General features: G+C 37.9%; 1 protein-coding gene across 6 annotated transcripts in view; it reads right to left on the bottom strand.

Annotated features, from left to right (window-relative positions):
* ATP9B (ATPase phospholipid transporting 9B (putative)) overlaps positions 1–19538 on the bottom strand; it is a 116303-nt gene that overhangs the window by 74471 nt on the left and 22294 nt on the right. For 3 of the 6 annotated variants that reach the window (XM_081205789.1, XM_081205788.1, XM_081205790.1), the window contains 4 exons: positions 19100–19213; positions 17136–17244; positions 11668–11726; positions 8589–8640 (listed from right to left, as the gene is read on the bottom strand). In XM_081205789.1, coding sequence (XP_081061915.1) covers positions 8589–8640; positions 11668–11726; positions 17136–17244; positions 19100–19213 — 334 coding nt within the window. Of the gene's footprint in view, positions 1–8588; positions 8641–11667; positions 11727–17135; positions 17245–19099; positions 19214–19538 lie in introns of those variants that run through there. The other 3 variants (XM_081205791.1, XM_081205793.1, XM_081205792.1) reach the window with 3 other exon arrangements.

Genomic DNA, 19538 nt, shown 5'->3' on the forward strand with positions numbered 1-19538 from the left:
TTTGGTTCACAGCTGAAAACTACACATGTCCTAAAAGACGGGCCGAGGTCTGTATAAAATAATTAACTACTTCTGGAAAATCAAATCATAGTAAGCATTTTTCAGACATAGCTATTGAAATTGAAAACACTATAAATAAGCATAAGACAACGTGAGAATGCCACACTCCTATAGTACACTCTAATCAACAGTCTATTTTCCATCATACTTTCCCTATACAAGACATTTCATGGTTCTCTTTACCCTTCCTGTCAATGGCTGCTCTCATCCATCAATTTCATTTAGAATTATACTATAGATCAATGCAGTTCAAGACCAGTGTGGCTCCTGTGAATGGTTGACTGCACATATATTCATTTAATAGAGCTCACACTATGACATGTATTGGCCAGCTGCATTTCCTCTCCACTTCAGCAGTTAATTTCATCAATAACTTATCTCATAGTCCGTTTCCCTTTTATCCAGAAAAAGAGACTGCTTTGTGCCAAGTCAGCTTTCAATAGTGATCACTACAGCAAAACCTAAACAATAAAACGTCCTCCTATCCAGGCATTTTGAAATAATTCTTTAGCACTATTGGCAAGACTTTTCAATGTACCAAGACATACTAATTCTTAAGTTTAGATAATGAAAGTTCAAAAGTATAAAAATTAAACAGGCAACAGCAAAGAACACATAAGAAATAACTAACTGCTGTTAATTTGAATACTTTATTAATAATTTACATAGGCTGAGTTCACACATGATGTTAAGCCAAACAATGGCTTGGCATGAAGGATCAAATATACAGATTCCTAGAAAAAAGAAGCTCATGGTCATTTTGTCCCTCCTGCAGTTCTGCTGTATTCACATTGCTGTAAGCCAAGCCATGGTTACATTTGAACCTGGGCTCATGGTTTAAGAAACCATGAGCTGTAAGCCATAGAACAAACCTTGACTACATCTCATGATTTGCCTGGAGCTAAACAAAACAACAAGCCTGGATTCAGATGTAACGCTAAAACAAACCATGGTTTAGCTCACAGAAGCACAGGCAGGCAGGCAGGCAAAGAGAAAGAGCAAATATCTTCCCTTTGAGAACTCATGTTTGCTTGTTCTTGCTAAGACATGGTTTGATAGTGTTATATGCGAACCAGGTCATAGTTTGCATACCGCTTGCCAAACTGAAACTGCAGTCATCCACAGCTATGACAAATAAACAATTCCTTTAGAAATGAGAGGTGAAAATAATTATATTTATTTATATTTAAACTTATTTCCTTGTTTCTAATCTCATCACCTTATTGGAACCATACTTTCAAACTTTTCTCTATGACTACAAGGGTTTAATTTTTAGTTTGATTTTTAACATAAAGGATCCAATACAGAAATAAACTAGAAGGGAAAAATTGAAGCTCCATACCAATATTCATTTTTTTGACTGTACATCTCTAGATGTCCCACTTAAATGTTGCATAATTGGTGAAAATTGGAAGATATTAAGACTCTAGCATTAATTGTTGTCTAGTATTGATTTCTTTTGATATCATCAACTATGGCATCCCTCTGACCTGCTTATCTGGGTTTTGCTTGGGAGAAATGGTGTTATGGGAGTCCTTCCCTAAGTGATCTCAGAAGGTGGTGCTGGGGCTGTTGGCTTATGGGGTTTGTCAGTTTTCCACCTTGTCCCCTATGCTTTTTAACATCTACATAAAACCACTGGGAGAAGTAATCTGGTAGTCTGGGCTAAAGTGTCAGCAGTATGCATATGACACTCAGTACTATCTATTTTTAAAGACATATTCCACTCCTCATTACAGGTGATCTTGGGGTGGGTCAAAACAAAATATAACACAATAAAAACAAAAACAAAATAGAATACACTTTAAAAACAGGCACCACCCCTCATCCAAATAAGAATTAGCCATCCTCTGAACCCAATCAGTCAATCCCCCTCAGTCACTCAGGACTATCTGGGGTTCTCTAACACATCAGAGACTGCTATATTTGTCATTAGTACAGTCAATCGTTCTACTTTTCAAAGCTCAGAGAGGTTTACATGGGACTTCTGTTTATCTAAGCACTGATGTTATCTGCACACACTTAATAACATTGCATAATCATTGGGTGCTCCCAATCCACTCACTAGACCACTGCTACCAATACCAATCTGATCTCTCATCCTCCAGTATTATGCACAGGCTTTGCAAATAAGTTCATCAGTAGCCTGTCTACTAAAACATGCATGAATTTACAAGAGAAAGTCAAGAGTTACTACATGACAGCCTCTCATTGCTGCTTCCCCTTTACAAAGTTTAATAGATCAAAGACCCATATTAATAAGACATTGCAAAATGAACCTTCCAAGATTTCCAGTGGTCAGCTGACCTGCTCATGCTGATCAAAAGAAGGGGTGGAGTAGGTAGTCTGTGTCAGTGCATTTTCATTCCTCCACTTCACCCTAGCCTAGAGTCAGAGACATGGTGCAGCTAGCTAGCCATGCAGCTTAGTTTACTTCCATCTGATATCCCCCCCTGCCCAGTGTGTGAACTATAGGAAGAATAAGGGGAGCGGATGGCACTGTGGTCTAAAGCCTGAGCCTCTTGGTCTTGCTGATTGGAAGGTTGGCAGTTCGAATCTGCATGACAAGGTGAGCTCCCATTGCTCTGTTCCTCTGTGTTGTACCTAGCTTCTGCGAACTTAGCAGTTCCAAAGCACACCAGTGCAAGTAGATAAATAGGTACTGCTGCAGTGGGAAAGTAAAAAGCATTTCCGTGTGCTCTGATTTCCATCACGGTCCTTTATGCGCCAGTAGCGGTTTAGTCATGCTGGCCACATGACCCAGAAAGCTGTGGACAAACGCCGGCTCCCTCGGCCTGAAGCCAGATGAGCACCACAACCCCATAGTCGCCTTTGGCTGGACTTAACCGTCCAGGGGTCCTTTACCTTTTACAGGAAGAATTCAAGTCTGCCACTGAACCCAGAAAGATGAGTTATAAACAGGGCTACAAAGCAGCAAAAAGATACTGAGGTAAGAAAATGGAAAAATAGAGAAAAGTGTGTGTAAATAGGAAGCCACCTCCACAAACAGCAGAAATTTCTGTCAAAAGTGTGTCTGTCAAAAAATGCTTGTGTATGCAGAGAGAGGTAGCATAATGCTCTGCCCCTTCCCTTTGGCCAATCTTACCATGACTGGGCGGTCTACAAGGGCTGGGATTTTAGTTCTGTCAAAACAAGTTATGGATGAGACTTGAGCTGATCCTATACAAGGCAAATTTCTCCCAAACTGGGATTCAAGGTATATGCTGGTCACCCTTCAAGCTGAAGGAGTCTTTTCCATATTGGCATATTTTTTGCTTTCCCTGGAGTAGTCTTTCATATGATATTTCTACATTAGCCTTGTCATATTAAGAAAATAAAAGTCAACTCCTTAGGAGATACCAGCCCATTCCACTTTCAGAATTTTTATCTTGAAGCAGGACTGACCATCCAGTTTTTGCTAAATATAGAATTATTTAGTATTAGCTGGGTAAGTCATTTGACTCGGGAATTAATGCTCAAGGCAGGAGGTATAAAAAATAAAGAACTTCTTATGAAAAACAGGAAGTTGCAAGGATTCTTTTTATTCAGAACTCACAGATAAGATACACTGTTAAACATTAATATGAATAAATGATTTGCTGAGACAAAAGCTGAATATTTTGGAAAACTTCAATTAATAATTTTGCAATATTACAAACTAGCTGCAAGGAGAGCTGAATATATATGTAAAACTTCAATTAAAATGGGGGGGGGGCAACCCTAAACTAGATAAATCGTTGTTTTGTCTTGTGTTGTACCTAAGGTAAAATTATGTACCTAGGGTAAAATTATGCTCTCATTTTCTCTTTGTATTAAAGCTATAACCATGATGCTTTAAATCAATTATTCAGAAAGCCTCAAATTTTCAACATGATGCAACTGAGTAAGATTTGATTTACTTTTTTTTAAAGAATGAGATTATGCTAACATGTTCTCCTTTTATGCCACCGTGCAGCTAAGGCTGTATAAATAGAAGCTATTCTGTCTGTATTCTCTCTCAAGTGTTGTGTCTGATAAATTTTTCACAAATGAGAACATTAGCTACAACTAATGCCAGTTAAGCCTCACCAAAACTGAATTATTAAATCTTCTTGCCTATATCCTGTTACAGACTTCTTATGAATACTTGATTTTATTTTGTATAATTGACAAGACTTGTCAGGAAAGGGTGGTTTTAATGGCAATCAAATTAAGATCAACTGGTATAAGTGTCACAATGAAGAGTCTGTGTCAAGTGCTGAAGAATTAATTGATGGGTTATTGAGAAACAAGGCATGTGAAGCTGTCATAAAGTGTTGTAATATTAGCAACCTGCTTGCTATGAGTCAGAAACTAAGAGCCCAGGGTTTTATGTCTACACAGAACAAAAGTTTATTTTAAATCATTTATATTACTATATTGCAGGAACATTTTAAGCAGCTGACAAGCTGAAGAGCACCACTGAGTTGACATGTTGGGGGTACAGAGCTTCATTTACTATATTCAGAAGAAAAGTTCAGCTTTGATAGCTTACGGTAAAAAGGAACTGTAATATATGACAAATATTTATGCCATAATGTTGTCACACTTGGGACACAGGGAAAAACATATTGACATTTATAAGAGATTGATGAAAATTAGTTCTAAAGCATTAATTTTTCCTAATACCACTGAAAGAACTATGTTCACTCAGGAGATATTTGATCTGAATTAAGAAACTGATGAAGCAATTGATTAATTGGAATTTAAGCCATCAGTCACTGGATCCATCAACAGAATCATTTACATTCTAAACAATCAGCTTATGGTCCAATAGGATACCATGTATTAATACACAGTCAATATGATACCCCTGAACTCATCACAATTCCTTATTGACAAGCACACAGATGCTTTTAATCCAAGCTTGATCACGCTGCATATATTTTAGGGGTCTTATATTGACTCTGTACGTTTTAGGAATTTTTATTTTATTAAATACATTACAGAATTATTTTGCATTCACTGAGCATCATCCAGAGAAAAGGAGATATTTAAAGCATCTGCCCACGTTCTTAAATTCTAATTATACAATTTATATCCTCTTTAGAAGTAGAAGCACATCCCAAACCTTCCTTTTCTTGAAACATTTAAAAAATCAAAAGGGTTAAAGCAAGCAAATTGTCATGCGCAAGCAATGAATTCATTTTGAAATTACATCCCATTTTTGAGAATCACTGAAAACAGGACAATTGTGATAGACATAATACTAACTAGTTTAAATTTATATACTGGAACTAATCAGAGTTGGAAGGGACCATGAGGGTCATCTAGTCCAACCCCCTGCAAAGTAGGAATCTTTCATCCAATGTGGGGGGGAAGTTCCATTATGCAAGTTGAACTCATTGTACTGACAAAACAATTTAGCTGGAATTCACCCATACTTATTAAGTAATACACAGCATTCATTTAGCACTGACACCCTGGGCTCCTTTGGGCGGAAGGGCTGAATATAAATTTAATAAATAATAGATAGTGTGTTTGAGCATTCAAAACATTGTATATATAGGTTGGTATTTAAGTGGCAGGTGTGATGTTCTACACAGAGCTCAGTTCCGATTAACAGTGGAAGTCCCTGCATTGCCAAAATACCCCTCCCCACCCCTGCCCCTCACCCACAGCAAAAAAAAAGGTCAAGGGCCCTCAGGTCCAGTAAATACCTGATAAAAGTGCCACCAGCAGTCAAAAAAAATGCACGCCCCTGCATTCTGGCCCTTATTCTTGTATAAATATTGCAACATCACTAGAATGTGGGTGAAAGACACCCCCATATTGCAGCTGAAGGGCTGAGCCTGATAAAAATTAACTTGCCTAAGATCACTTTGCAATTCATAACAGGAGCAAGCTTTAAACCAAGGATTGTTTTTCCTTTTCAGCTCAGTCTTGGCCACTACACTACACTAGCTCTTTAAGTATTAGCATATTAAGTATACTATTAGTATACTATTAGTATACTTTGTATTAATGCTATTATTCCACTTGAGTTTATGTATAAAACAATAGGTGGAACACATAAAAGCGATATTATTCAGTGGCTTGAGATAGGTGTCAAAACATTGCTAGCCTGAGTTAAATCAAATGTTAAAACTGGAATAGGAGCTGAGATACGGGAACAGATTAAAGTAGTTTGGACAGATTGTTGGCAGTCACTCATGCCCTGAAGATAAAAGTTTATTTGGCCGTATGTGCAAAACTTCACTATAGTCATTTGTCATTCTCTGTAGCAATACATTTCCCAAACTTTTTTTCGTTTCAAGACAGGTAGGTTTTAAAATGTATGGTTTCTAAACATAATAGATATTTCCAGAACACGTGCCACAACTATTACAGCCTTATTATTCTGTAGCAGTGCTTAGAAAGAGATAGGAGGTGACACTTGAGTTGAACAGCTGAATTCCAAAGTGATACCACATTTTCTGTGCAATTTCAGAGGTTCAAAGTGTCAAACATCCTTGTGCAAAAAGCCACAAAACACTTATCTGTAATTAATTATAATGTATAAATGCACAAAACAGCTAAGTAACATTTTTAATGAAATGTAACAGGTCTTCTTTCAGGTTACCTGCTACAGTACTTAACATAATTCTGTAATTTCTACAAAAAATTGGAGGCATAGCCAGTAATTTAAATTCACCACTGCCGTTAATTTGCGAAGGCATAATCTAAGGCAACATAACTAACTACCCAGAATATATAAAAAGCAAAAGTAGTTATGTTGGTCCACAACAACCCCCCACCCCCCAGCACCACAATCCACAGGTGAGCAATATCATACAGCTACCTGTTAAGTGTATAAACACAGGAACACACTCACCACCTCCTCCTCCAGCACAGTCATGGTGAGGAGGAAGTACGCAAGCTTCAGCTTCTACTTTGAATTCTACTAAATTCTACCAGAATTTTTTATTCTTTTTAATTTTTGTAGAATCACTTTTAATTATACCAAAATTAGCCAGTTTGTCAGTTTTGATGATGCCTGCTTAAAAAAAAAATGTTTAGGCAAGCTCACCCATGTATGGAATTTTAACAGTTAAAAATTGCTGATTTTAGTTACATTTTGATAATTTTTATGTCAAAATGTTTTAAGATTTGATTTTATCTGTATTTTAAATGAGTATCTTATAGCACTTTGTGCAAACTTCATAGAGATTTTTGTCAATTAAGCAGGGTATAAATCTTGGTTAAATAAAAATAAATAAAATAATGATGCAACAATGTGTGGTTAAGTGAAAGCTTCTAAACTACTCCTTGCAGCTGTACTAGAAGAGAGGGGAGGGATGAGCATATTAGCCAAGGTTAATTAACTATGGCTCAGCATGACATCTAAACACAGCCACTATATGAATTTATCACATCAATGTAACATACCAACAGTGTAATCTTATGTATATTTACTCAGACGTAAGTGCCATTGCTTTTAACGGGGTTACTCCCTAGGAAGCGTTAGGACTGCAGTGTAAGACTAGAATTCAGAGCACTACAAACTAAAGGAGCAATATCTGTTGCACAGTTCCACAAGTAAACAACCAGCTTTTGTATAATCTGTATGCACTAGAGATGGAGGAAGCGACAAAAGAGTCCCAAGCTAAGCCGATGGACAAGATTGCCAACTACCAGGGCATACGCCAATTCCTGCTGGGATACCACCACAGTAGTAGAGCTAAAACAGAGGCCTGGCTCTATTGCCAAGATGAAGGAGACATCAGCTCCTACCAGGAAGAGACAGGGAGTATGGTCAAGCAGAGTTCCAACAAAGCCTGTAGCCACTAGTTCAGGGGTCAGCAAACTTTTTCAGCAGGGGGCCGGTCCACTGTCCCTCAAACCTTGTGGGAGGCAGGACTATATTTTGGAAAGAAAAGAAAATGAACGAATTCCTATGCCCCACAAATAACCCAGAGATGCATTTTAAATAAAAGGACACATTCTACTCATGATTCCTGAAGCTGATTGGCCTGGATCCAGCCCCTGGGCTTTAGTTTGCCTACCCATGCACTAGTTCATAACCCAGCCAGTCACCGACAATGAGCATCAGCTCTCAAACAACATGGGTTGGGGGGGCGGGGAGATGATAATGGCCTCACAGGCCCTTCCATCTTAAATCTAAGAAAAAAAGGTAGTATGGCAGCAGCAAAGAGTGGATGTGGCAACTCCACCCACCACATGTAGCTAAATTGTGCATTGTCTGTGCTAGGGGTTACATATCAGTTCACGGAAGACTACATGGGCATGCAGTTTTATTTTCTCCCTGCCAGGTTTGCTGCCTTGTACAAAAGACATAGCTTTTACACAAATAGAATGATGATCCTCTCTAAAGCTGTATAAATACTTTTTATTTTCGATCAGGTGTTCCTATCTACTTAAAAAAAAGAAGAAAAAAAAGCAGAACTACAGAATCAATCCAAGAGGATCCATTTGAAAACAGCAATAATATAAACTTTCAGTTACTATAATCACTAGTGTATATCCTTCACGAAGCATCCACAGAACAATACCAGAAAATATCAACATACCTGTTTTTTCTGACGTTCTCAGAAACACCATATCAGATGGAATTCGCTGATTCTGTTGGGGGGAAGTACAGCATGTTTGTTATTTATATGTCTGTGTATAGAGGGGGGGCATTTAATTATAATGGTTGAATCCTATATAGTCATTGTGTTCATGGAACAGAATTACCCCCTCCTCTGTGTACCCCTGAACCCACCCAAATCTGCTCCAGAAACATAACGACTTGGTTTCCAACAAATACATTCTTTATTTATACAAACCAGTAATATTTCAATAAGCAACAGATCTTTAAATGAAATATTTATTTATTTATTTAAGTGCAACACAAGAAATGTTTGGGGGCCAAAGGGATGTGAGCTTGCTTACACAAATCCCTTTGCCTCTAAAGCCATCACTGGGTCCTGCACTAGGCTGAATTGAAGCAAACAACTGTAGCTCAGTAACCATCTGACAATCACACTTCAAACCTGGATGGCTGGGGGCTAGCACTTGGGCATTAATTTTACTGTGCTCTCTCTCTCTCTCTCTCTCTCTCTCTCTCTCTCTCTCTCTCTGTGTGTGTGTGTGTGTGTAATATTAGCAAACTTAAACCATCACTTTATTGTCTACATATCCCTTAACTATTATGTCAATTGTCCAATGGTGTTTCAATTCTCTTCCCCTTCTTTTCATTTTTTTAAACTATGTTTAACTTGCTAAACTATCAAAATGCTAAAGCTAACTGGGGTTGATTTTGTCCTCAGCAAATAGGATAAAGGAACCGTTAGCACTTTGCCCATATCACAAGATCCATAGTTACAAATAGCAGACATTAAGTACAGTAAACATCAAAACGGCAGCACTAGTTTACGCTATCACTTTTCCTCCAACAGCCTTTAAGAATCAGGCATTTTAGACTGAGAACCCCCTCTGCACAGTGTCTTTGATCTCTGATCAAATAAATAGCTTTGCATTGCTGCTGTAAAGTATGTGTGTAAAGTAAACACAAAATGATGGGAAATGCAAACCTTTAGCGTTCTACAGAGAAATAACAGAAGAGCCTACTCCAACATCTAAGAAAAGCAAATGACGTGAGAATGCGTGTAGAATCTCATTTCACTCCATCAGAATTTTTTTTTTAAATGCTGAAATTTAATTGCATATTCTAAAACCGTCCAGATCCTTCCTATATTGAGCAAAAAGTCTTTTTATATAGTAAGGTGGAAAGAGAGGGTACAGAAAAATATAAATCTTACTGAAGAACATGAACTATATTGTATATTCAATACTTGTGAACCTACTATCTGCAAAACTGAGAGGAGAGGCAAAAGGCAACTTCAGAAGTCAATAAATCATTCCTTAAATGACAAACATAAAATCAGATGTGCTGTCTTTATATAGATTAACTATACATCTTTACAACTTCTCTTTTAATGTTGACATAAACCTTTTAGTCACATCTCAGGTTACTAGCGTTATCCTTTAAAACTGCTGCCCGTTAACAAGCTGAAGCTTTGACAAAAACGCAGCTCTCTCACACACCAGCAGACATAATTAATCTTACCATCCTCATTACAATGGCAGGATACCAATAAAAACAAGTTCTCATATTTGTCAGTTATGAGTTCCAATTATTTGTCTTTGTAACAAAAGTGAAAATTTAAAATTATAAAGTCCTTCATACTGACAACAATGGTTGAAAAAGATCTACTTTAGATTTGCTAAAATGAAATAAATAAAATAAGCCCTACCAATTTACTCCAATTAATTATTTGGGAGCATATCCAGCTGCAACATTGCTGGAGCTATGCAAGGGTGGACCCAATCGCCCTGATCACCCTTGGGCAGGAGATCATTGCAAGCTTTATGTAATAACCAGGCATTATCAAGATTTTAAATGTGTTCTCTTGTATCCTTTGTTCAGGGCTATGACTGGATGAATCCCAAGCCGGAATTAAGATTGCCGGAAGAAATATCAACAACCTCAGATATGCAGATGACACAACCTTGATGGCAGAAAGTGACGAGGAATTAAAGAACCTTTTAATGAAGGTGAAAGAGGAGAGCGTAAAATATGGCCTGAAGCTCAACATAAAAAAATAATAATAATGAACATGGCCACTGGTCCCATCACCTCCTGGCAAACAGAAGGGGAAGAAATGGAGGCAGTGAGAGATTTTATTTTCTTGGGTTCCATGAACACTGCAGGTGGTGACAGCAGTCACGAAATTAAAAGACGCCTGCTTCTCGGGAGAAAAGCAATGACAAACCTAGACAGCATCTTAAAAAGCAGAGACATCACCTTGCCAACAAAGGTCCGTATAGTAAAAGCTATGGTTTTCCCAGTAGTGATGTATGGAAGTGAGAGCTGGACCATAAAGAAGGCTGATCACCGAAGAATTGATGCTTTTCAATTATGGTGCTGGAGGAGACTCTTGAGAGTCCCATGGACTGCAAGAAGATCAAACCTATCCATTCTTAAGGAAATCAGCCCTGAGTGCTCACTGGAAGGACAAATCCTGAAGCTGAGGCTCCAATACTTTGGCCACCTCATGAGAAGAGAAGACTCCCTGGAAAAGACCAGAAAAGATGGAGGGCACAAGGAGAAGGGGACGACAGAGGACGAGATGGCTGGACAGTGTTCTCGAAGCTACCAACATGAGTTTGACCAAACTGCGGGAGGCAGTGGAAGACAGGAGTGCCTGGCGTGCTCTGGTTCATGGGGTCACAAAGAGTCAGACATGACTAAACGACTAAACAACAACAACAATGGGTGGCATCCAGCAGTGCCTTTTTGACTGCAATGGGCTTCTGACTGTGCAACAGGACTTTCTCTTTTTCTGTTTTCCCCTACAGCCTCACTGTGCACCTTAAAAATCTGCTCTGGAAGGTTGGCGTACCTTCCAGAGCAGATGGAGGGCAGGCTGCTGGCATAACATTATATAATGTCCATTAACCACCTATTCTGCTTGAAACCTGCTCTGTGGCAGGAAATTATACAAATAGCAAAAACGATAAATGTATACAGGCCAATACTTTAAGAGCTCTTATCTGTACTGTGTGTGTGTGTCCCCAATCTAAAAAATATTTTAAAGTACCAACCTTTTCCACTATGATGAGATCGCCAACTTGAATGTCTGAGCTTTTAACTTGCACTTTACCTTTAAATAAACAAAAAATAAGTCAACATAAGCAATAATCAAGAAATCACAGACACATTTTACTCCTTTGCTGACTTTTGTGGGAGTTTTTTAATCAAATAAATGTTTTTAAAAACCATTAAGAAGCTTACTTAAATACAACTAGCTTTAAAATAACTGTAACGTCAATCTCTGAGAGAAATTTTGGAAGAATGATTTGAAATTTTCTGCACGCTATACACTGAAAGAGAACTATATGAAAATGATTCATAGATAGTATTTAACTCAAAATTGATTGGCTAAAATGTACAAAATGTGGAATCGGATTTGTGTTCGAAATGTAAAGAAGTAAAAGGAACATTTTTTCATATGTGGTGGGCAAGCACATATTGGGAAATGATATATAACGAGATGAAAAAATGTTCAAAACAAAATCCCCCCCCCTAAAAAAAAGAGCCTTCATGGGTCATATTTGACAGGTAGGCCCAAATAAATTATGATGTCAAGTAGAACCAATCGCACCCAAAAGCAACATTTGGTGCCAAACGCAAACCCAAACAACTAAACCGACTGATTTCCAGCAAAATCAGTTCCACCGAGGAATTCTGATGGAACAGTGAGATGAAAAACCAATTTGGCACTTGAAATTAATTTTCTTCTGCAAAAAAGCAGTTCTTGCTTGGTGCAATGGCCATTAACACCAAGAAAACATACACTTATTCTTCAATAATTAATGAATATAAATTATAGTAAACATAGCATTACTCTGAGTGTCACGGGAAAGTCAGGTGAGTTAAACATTTAAATGAGAAACACCTATTAATACCTATTAATATGGGAAGTCTTGAAATTTATCCTCCTATCTGAAAACCTAAATTTGGCATCCAGAATACAGCTGACTCCCGAACGTATCTCAGATACTATTTATTCCCAATCATCCTGTGAACATCTTGCATGTCTACAACCTTTGCTTGAAAACTACAAAGTATCATGCACTTAATGCATGTATCCCAATTCTAAATACTTGTGTTTTTACTAAATAAGTACCATAGTGGGTAGACCCCATCTCCACTTCTGTGAAGTATTGCTCATTGTGGGGTGATAGCACTTAATGCCTCGTGATGTTGGTCTCTTGATTTTTTCTCAGAATATGCCTTCCTGCCCCAAAATTCTAATATCTCACAACACGGTAAGAGTTGTAGTTATGAGAGTGAGACTTCTGTTTTACTAAAAAGCTTCGGTAAAATTATGTATTATCAAACTGCTGCTCTGAAGTACAGAATGTGTAAATTTATCCTTCATAGCATAGTGCACTTTTTAATGAATGTGGTAACAGCGACAGTTGTTTCCAATGCAAATGTACAAATTCAGGTAAGTTTTACCCTACGCCCACTTGTTTGCAGGGGGGCTGGTAGAACATACTTCAGCAATAAAAACGATAATTTAAAGCCTTAAGATGCCTATAAACAATTCTCCTTTCACTATTAGAACCAGTAGTCATTTGATAACATTTCAGAAAACATACAAATTATATAATATTACAACTTTGGAAAGACAATTTGAGAAAAACATCAAATGCTATTCGTTGAATAAATTATTTTTGCAAACTATTTTTTCCTTCTAAACACATCTCACTAGCTAAAAACACTCTTCACCATCTGTGTAATTGCCAATAAAAAAGTCCAAAGCTGTCAGAAGTGACTGCATATCGAAGCTTTATAGTCCACCAAGGCGCAAGCCTTTGCCTAAAGCCGTATTGTGGAACTAGAACACAATTAAGTGTCTATCATAATTCATTACACTTGAATGGCTCAAGAAGATTGCAGTGGAGTTAAATAAATATAATCCTAGTCTATGAATGCCAACAAAAGATGTCCACAAACAAGGTAAGCAAAATTATGCAAATGCTGTAGTAGAAAGAATGTTAAGCCTCCTTTCAACATTTCTCTTCAAGATACTGTCTCTGTTTTGGTTAGTTAACCTGGTTCAAGTAAATAAATAAAAATTCCAAAAATGTGCTTAGTCAAAAAGCTAAACCTCCGGTTGTTTTCGAATCTGCATCCTGTCCTTCCAGCTCACAACAAAATTATCAAGGAGGTTCACATAAAAAGAAGATAACAATTTTCTAAAACAAGCTGTTATATTCATGCAAAGCTCTGAAATTTTGGGTCAAGAAATTGAAGCAATGGGCGATCAACAGAGGAATTAGGACAGGAGCAAATAGAAAGCAGTAATTGGTGAGAAACTGACCAGGTACTGAAGAATAACAAACCTACAAAGTGCTCTTAGCCAAGAAACGTCAGTAACTGTGACAACTGTCAAATTTTAGAGACGCAAAAGCATAGTGTCACCCAGAGGGGGAGATATTAATAGTCATGCCATTGTAGCAAGGGTATTCCAGTCCAAATGATTTTGGAATCTAGGACACTCATTTTGCAGGTTTAGTAAATAACCATACAATTGATCCCAGAATAGTGGATCACATGAGTGTAAACTCTTGGGTGGGATATACCATATATACTTGAGTATAAGCCGACCCGAATATAAGCTGAGGCACCTAATTTTACCACAAAAGACTGGGAAAACTTATTGACTCAAGTATAAGCGGGTTCACCACACCACAAACCTGGTGGTGGTGGCAGCGGCGGAGGAAGAACAAGCAGCCCAAAAGGGCTGCTTTCAGGCTGCTCGTTCCTCCGCCGCAAACAGCGGCAAAGGCAGAGAAGGAGGAAAGAGCAGCCCGAAAGGACCCTCACTCGAGTATAAGCTGAGCGGGGCTTTTTCACATAAAAAAATGTGCTGAAAAAGTCAGCTTATACTCAAGTATATACAGTATGTACCTGTCAGTAATAGTGGCTGTACTTCCATTTTAATCAGAAGAGCCATGGCAACAGTACTAAGACTGTTCAAAGAAGTTACTGTACTATTAAAATAGCTATATTGATCTATGATTCTTTGTGAGACCTATAGCTGGTACAGCATATACTAAATGCCCATTAATTACAATACTACCTATACGATGTGGGGGAATGTTGGAGTTTCATATTAAAGACAGCCACAAGGAGCACCTTCCAACATACAAACTGCCCCTGCAATAGCTGCATTCCAACATAACAATAAGCTGAGAACCTTGGTTTAATAAACCATCCTGTGTATGAGCTGATGCACCTGGTCCAATCACACCCACTTTGATCTTCCCTTCATGCAAATGAATATACAAACCACAAAGAGAATAGCTTAGCATTATGTCTGAACTGGAACAAATAACTTGTTTCACCATGAAAAGCCATGAGAACTAGCCAGCCTTAAACCAAGAGTTGCTTGTTTATGAATCTTAACTTGTTAGGGAGAAACAAACCACAATGGGTTTGGACATAACGTTAAGCTACTCCCTTCCCTGTTTGCTTACCTGCTTGTACAACCAGCAGTGATAAGGCTGCGTGTACAAGCAAGCAGCTAATACACAGTAAGGTCTTGGCTTATTGGTACATGCGAACATGGTCACTGAGGAAATGCTGTCCGTGCTACATCTGTCCTAGGTCAGACAGACATCACTAGACTTCACCCTTAGTAAATACAGCGTGCACACAAATGAGCTGGGAATTGGGAAAACATACTTCTGCTGGTTTTCTCCAGAAACATGATTGCAGGATGGAACTCTCATCATCAACAAACTTGCTCAGTTCAGGCGCACAACAAAAGCACAAAGGGAGTGGGGATATAAATTTAATAACTAATAACAATAAATAATAACAATATGCATAAGGGACTGATTGGTTGGGGGGTAGAGGAGAAGAGAACTTGCAAGCATCTAGGCAAGGAGCAGAGAGGGAGAAATACTCTCTTTTCCAAGGATGGCATAAGTACAGGACTATAAAACAAGAATTCCTGGCATTGCCTTTTAAGAACTAAGGCATGAACTTCCCTTGTTATGCAGCATGAGTTATGAAAGTTTATGAAAGTTTTACAAAAGATGCCATTCCAGGGGGAACAAAATTGTTTTTAAACAAGTGTGACCTTCCATTCCTTTGTACTCATTTGCAGTCATTCTTCCCTCCATCTGCTGTTATTTCAGAACAAAGGAAAAGGGAATGCATCACCATTGCTGAGCCATTGCCAAGGCAACGGGACCAATGCACCCTGCCTTGCCATGCTTTGGTAAGTTGCACTGCTTGCAGTTCTATGTAGCAACTTTCACCCCAGATAAGTTATTGTCATACAGTGCTGCATGTGACTGGTTGGAACAGAAGGGGGAGAGAGGCTGAAAGTAATGTACAACAGATGGACAGAGTGCACATTTGGATACATATTTGACTAGGTATCCATAGACACATTCTGCCCCTACTAGTCAAATGAGCACAACTGGGTTGTGTAAGAGGGTGTTTTCCAACATGCAGAGGGGGAGAGCAAGCCTACATGAGTGTTCTACCCTGAACTGGTCCATTAGGAGCCACAAAATCTCCTGCAATATTAAACTATCCTTTGTGGAGATCAGAAGGTTTTCAGAAAGTGGCAAACTAAACGGTAACATAAAAATGTAGCAAGCCACAATTAAGAGATGATAGAAAATCTCTACATACAGAAAGAATACTCAATACATGGAGCCATGAAATAAAAAAATAAGCAGTATAAGCTTCAACAAAAGGCATCGTTTAATGGAAATTTATAAGCAGAGTTTTAGTTAATAGTATTCATTTTTGTTCCAAAGGCTAGCCATGGATGAATGCATATGGATGATTTCAATGTATACATAACAGAGGGAAAACGGAATGTTAATTATTTTTATATTAAACACCAAATAAAATTAAAATCTATTCAGCAGTTTTACCAAATATATTGGCTTATTCTTTGAGTAAGATCAACACAAGAGAGAAATGTATGCTGTATTTAACATAACCTTTTGCCTTTGATAGTTTCATCTTTGAAGAATCTAGTGCAGACATGCACAACCTTTGAGTTAAATGCAATCCATGATTCATACATTGTTTATTTCAGGTTATAATGCCAGCATTTTAAAAAGAATTTATACAGCACTCTTTAGAGAATTTTGGCATATGTATTTTATGTGTGATGAACTCATATTCTTATGCCTTATTCAAGTGATAGTGATTAACATATAATTTCCATCAGTTATAGCTAGTGGTAGTCTTGTTAGTTTCCCTCAGTAAAATCTACCAGGCCAGCATAATTTGTGACCCACTGCACTGAATGAAACCCACCAACCATGTATGGCAATCTTCTATTTGCTGCCTGCCTAGGATTACAAACACAGGAGACTGTTAAGCACCGAACAGGCCACAGTATATGCTAATAGGCTGTGTTCTTTTGGCTGGCCATAATTTGGAGGTCTTGTTTAAAGAAATAGTACTTCACACAGACCAGAAAATATGAATGCTATTCATGATTCACAGGGGAAAAAAGTTTGCCAACCTCTTATTGTAAGCTTGCTATATAATTGAGAGTTCATTTCCTTGTCTCGCTGGTAACGACGAAATTCATCAACTGCCTCTCGTAGCACTGTGACAGCCAAAACAAATCCCTGTTTAAAATATAACAAACATTTCCCGAAATGGAAAATATTTCTATTAAAATCCACAGATAAGAAAAGCATGCGCTTTATATTTCATTTTAGTAGGACTGTTTGGAGTTTTGTTGTGTGTTTTCTTCCCTTTTGCCAATGTCATAGTTATTCCGGAACAGCTGAGGAAAATTTGAGACATAGCCAATGATTTCTGGAGACATTTCCAAAACATGTGATAAAACTATTGAACAGGCTCTCATCACAAGAACAAAATATAGTACCCTCCACTCAAAGCTGTTTTCAGATGAATTCACATCTAAAAGGCAATGGGATGGTTCATACGCAACAACAAACTGTGGGTGTGTAGCTGTGTTAACAGAGCTGGTAGAACCAATGCACACTGGCACCCCACTCTCTCTTTTCCTGGTTCAAGATACATCATAGTTTTCCCTTCTGTGCAGCTTCAGTTTGTGCTTGCTCTGCAAATCAGGAACAAACCCTGGTTTTCAATTCTTATTTAGAGAGCAAGCACAAATCAAAGATGACTTGCTTCAAACCAGGAAAGGAGGAAGGGCATTCCAAGCTCAAGCGAGGGGGAAGCATATGAGCCAAACGTTCAGGCACGTAACACCAAAGCATGGTTTTGATGTTACAGCGGCACCAACCCATGGTCTCCAAGACATGAAGCTGAGGTGCATGATAAAAATCATCAAGCACACTTACTTTTAAATAAGGGTTGAGATGTAACAAGAGAAGACTAATCTCCTAAACGAGTGTTTCTTTTTGCCTTGAAGGTGGGTAACTTGACTTTGGTTAAAAATTATAGTGAGCCAAAACTCAGTTATTTAGGAGTAAGTTCCATGGAATCAATTACTTCCAAAAATGTACTGAAACATTTGTTTTTAGCTGCATATACTTGATCAGATATACCAAACTTTTGGACTATGTGTCACATGTAGACCTTATAGCATTTTTTTCTGGAGTAGTTATAAAAAAGTTGGGGCATTTCCCTTTGAAAATAAAATCAATAACCAATGTTAAATGTAATATCCTGGCTATAGCCAGATACTTCCAATGTTTTTAGACAGCATAGGTAGAATCATAGTTCTTAAATTATAGAACATACAAGTTGTAACTTTTTATTATAGATAAAAGTATATATATATTTTTAATGTGCTTACTTTTCCCAGACACACACAGGTCCATTTAACATGAGAGTCACATTTCTTTTGATCTGACTTAGTTCAGATGTAACACGTCATGATCTGTGAAGCGTTGTTAAGAGACCAGAAGTACCCCTGCAATTCCTCTCCTTTCCTCACAAGATCGTATTCTCCTTTGCTCCCTTCTCATTCAAAATCCCCAACTATGGTTAGTGTTGCACATAACTATAAGTATCTGAAACTAAATAGACTTCAGTGTCTGGTTCAAAGCCATGTCGTTTGACATTAGCTCTGAAAAGAGAATGGAGATCATTCAAGTGAGAAAAGGGAGAAGCATGGAAATCAGAAGAATACTCCTGATCTCTTAACCATTAGGAAATAGGAAATATTTCTTCTACACTGAGCGTCTTTCATGTGTGGTAGAGGCTGGTGTAGTGAAAGAGAGCCACAGAGCTGATCCCCAAAGCTGCTGTCAGGGACTGGGATGGGACAATGGCAGAGGTGGGCTTCATGAACACACCAGCAGAGCCAATCCTGTGCTCTTGCCAGCATATGTGCACAGAACCAACATCACTGCCACTGCTCTTTCCAGGTAAGCTGCCATGCCATCAGTGTTAGGAGACAGTTCTATACAACCACACTGGCCATGTGCACACAAGCTGATAAAAGAAATATATATATATATATAGTTGTATAGCATTTTTGATTACCAGAGGAGCCCAATAGGTGTAGAGGTAGCCTATTTTCAGCGCTGGTACGAACTGTGAGCAGGAGACTACGAGAAAATAAAGATTCAAGAAAAACTTGAATTGTTCATATAAAACCTAAAAGTGAAAGAAAAAAGAAAAACCAGGAAATGGTGCTTTCAAAAACATTTCCAGTATGCAGAAACTTTTTTTATGTAACAGGAACTTTAATCACAATTATAATCAATAACAGTTTCTTTTCCTTTTTTGAGTGCTGCTTTCAACATGGCTTGAACTATCTCTACTATCACAGAAAAATCAATCAATAGTAACATGAACATTTAATGATGATGACTATTCCAATATAAAATATTAAATAGAAAATTCATCCATAATATAGGCATTATAGTATCTAGCATTTATTGTAGCACTACAATGTTCATTAGACAAAACATGTGTTATC

This window comes from Podarcis bocagei, assembly GCF_964188305.1.
Source record: "Podarcis bocagei genome assembly, chromosome: 8".
Classification (NCBI taxonomy): domain Eukaryota; kingdom Metazoa; phylum Chordata; class Lepidosauria; order Squamata; family Lacertidae; genus Podarcis; species Podarcis bocagei.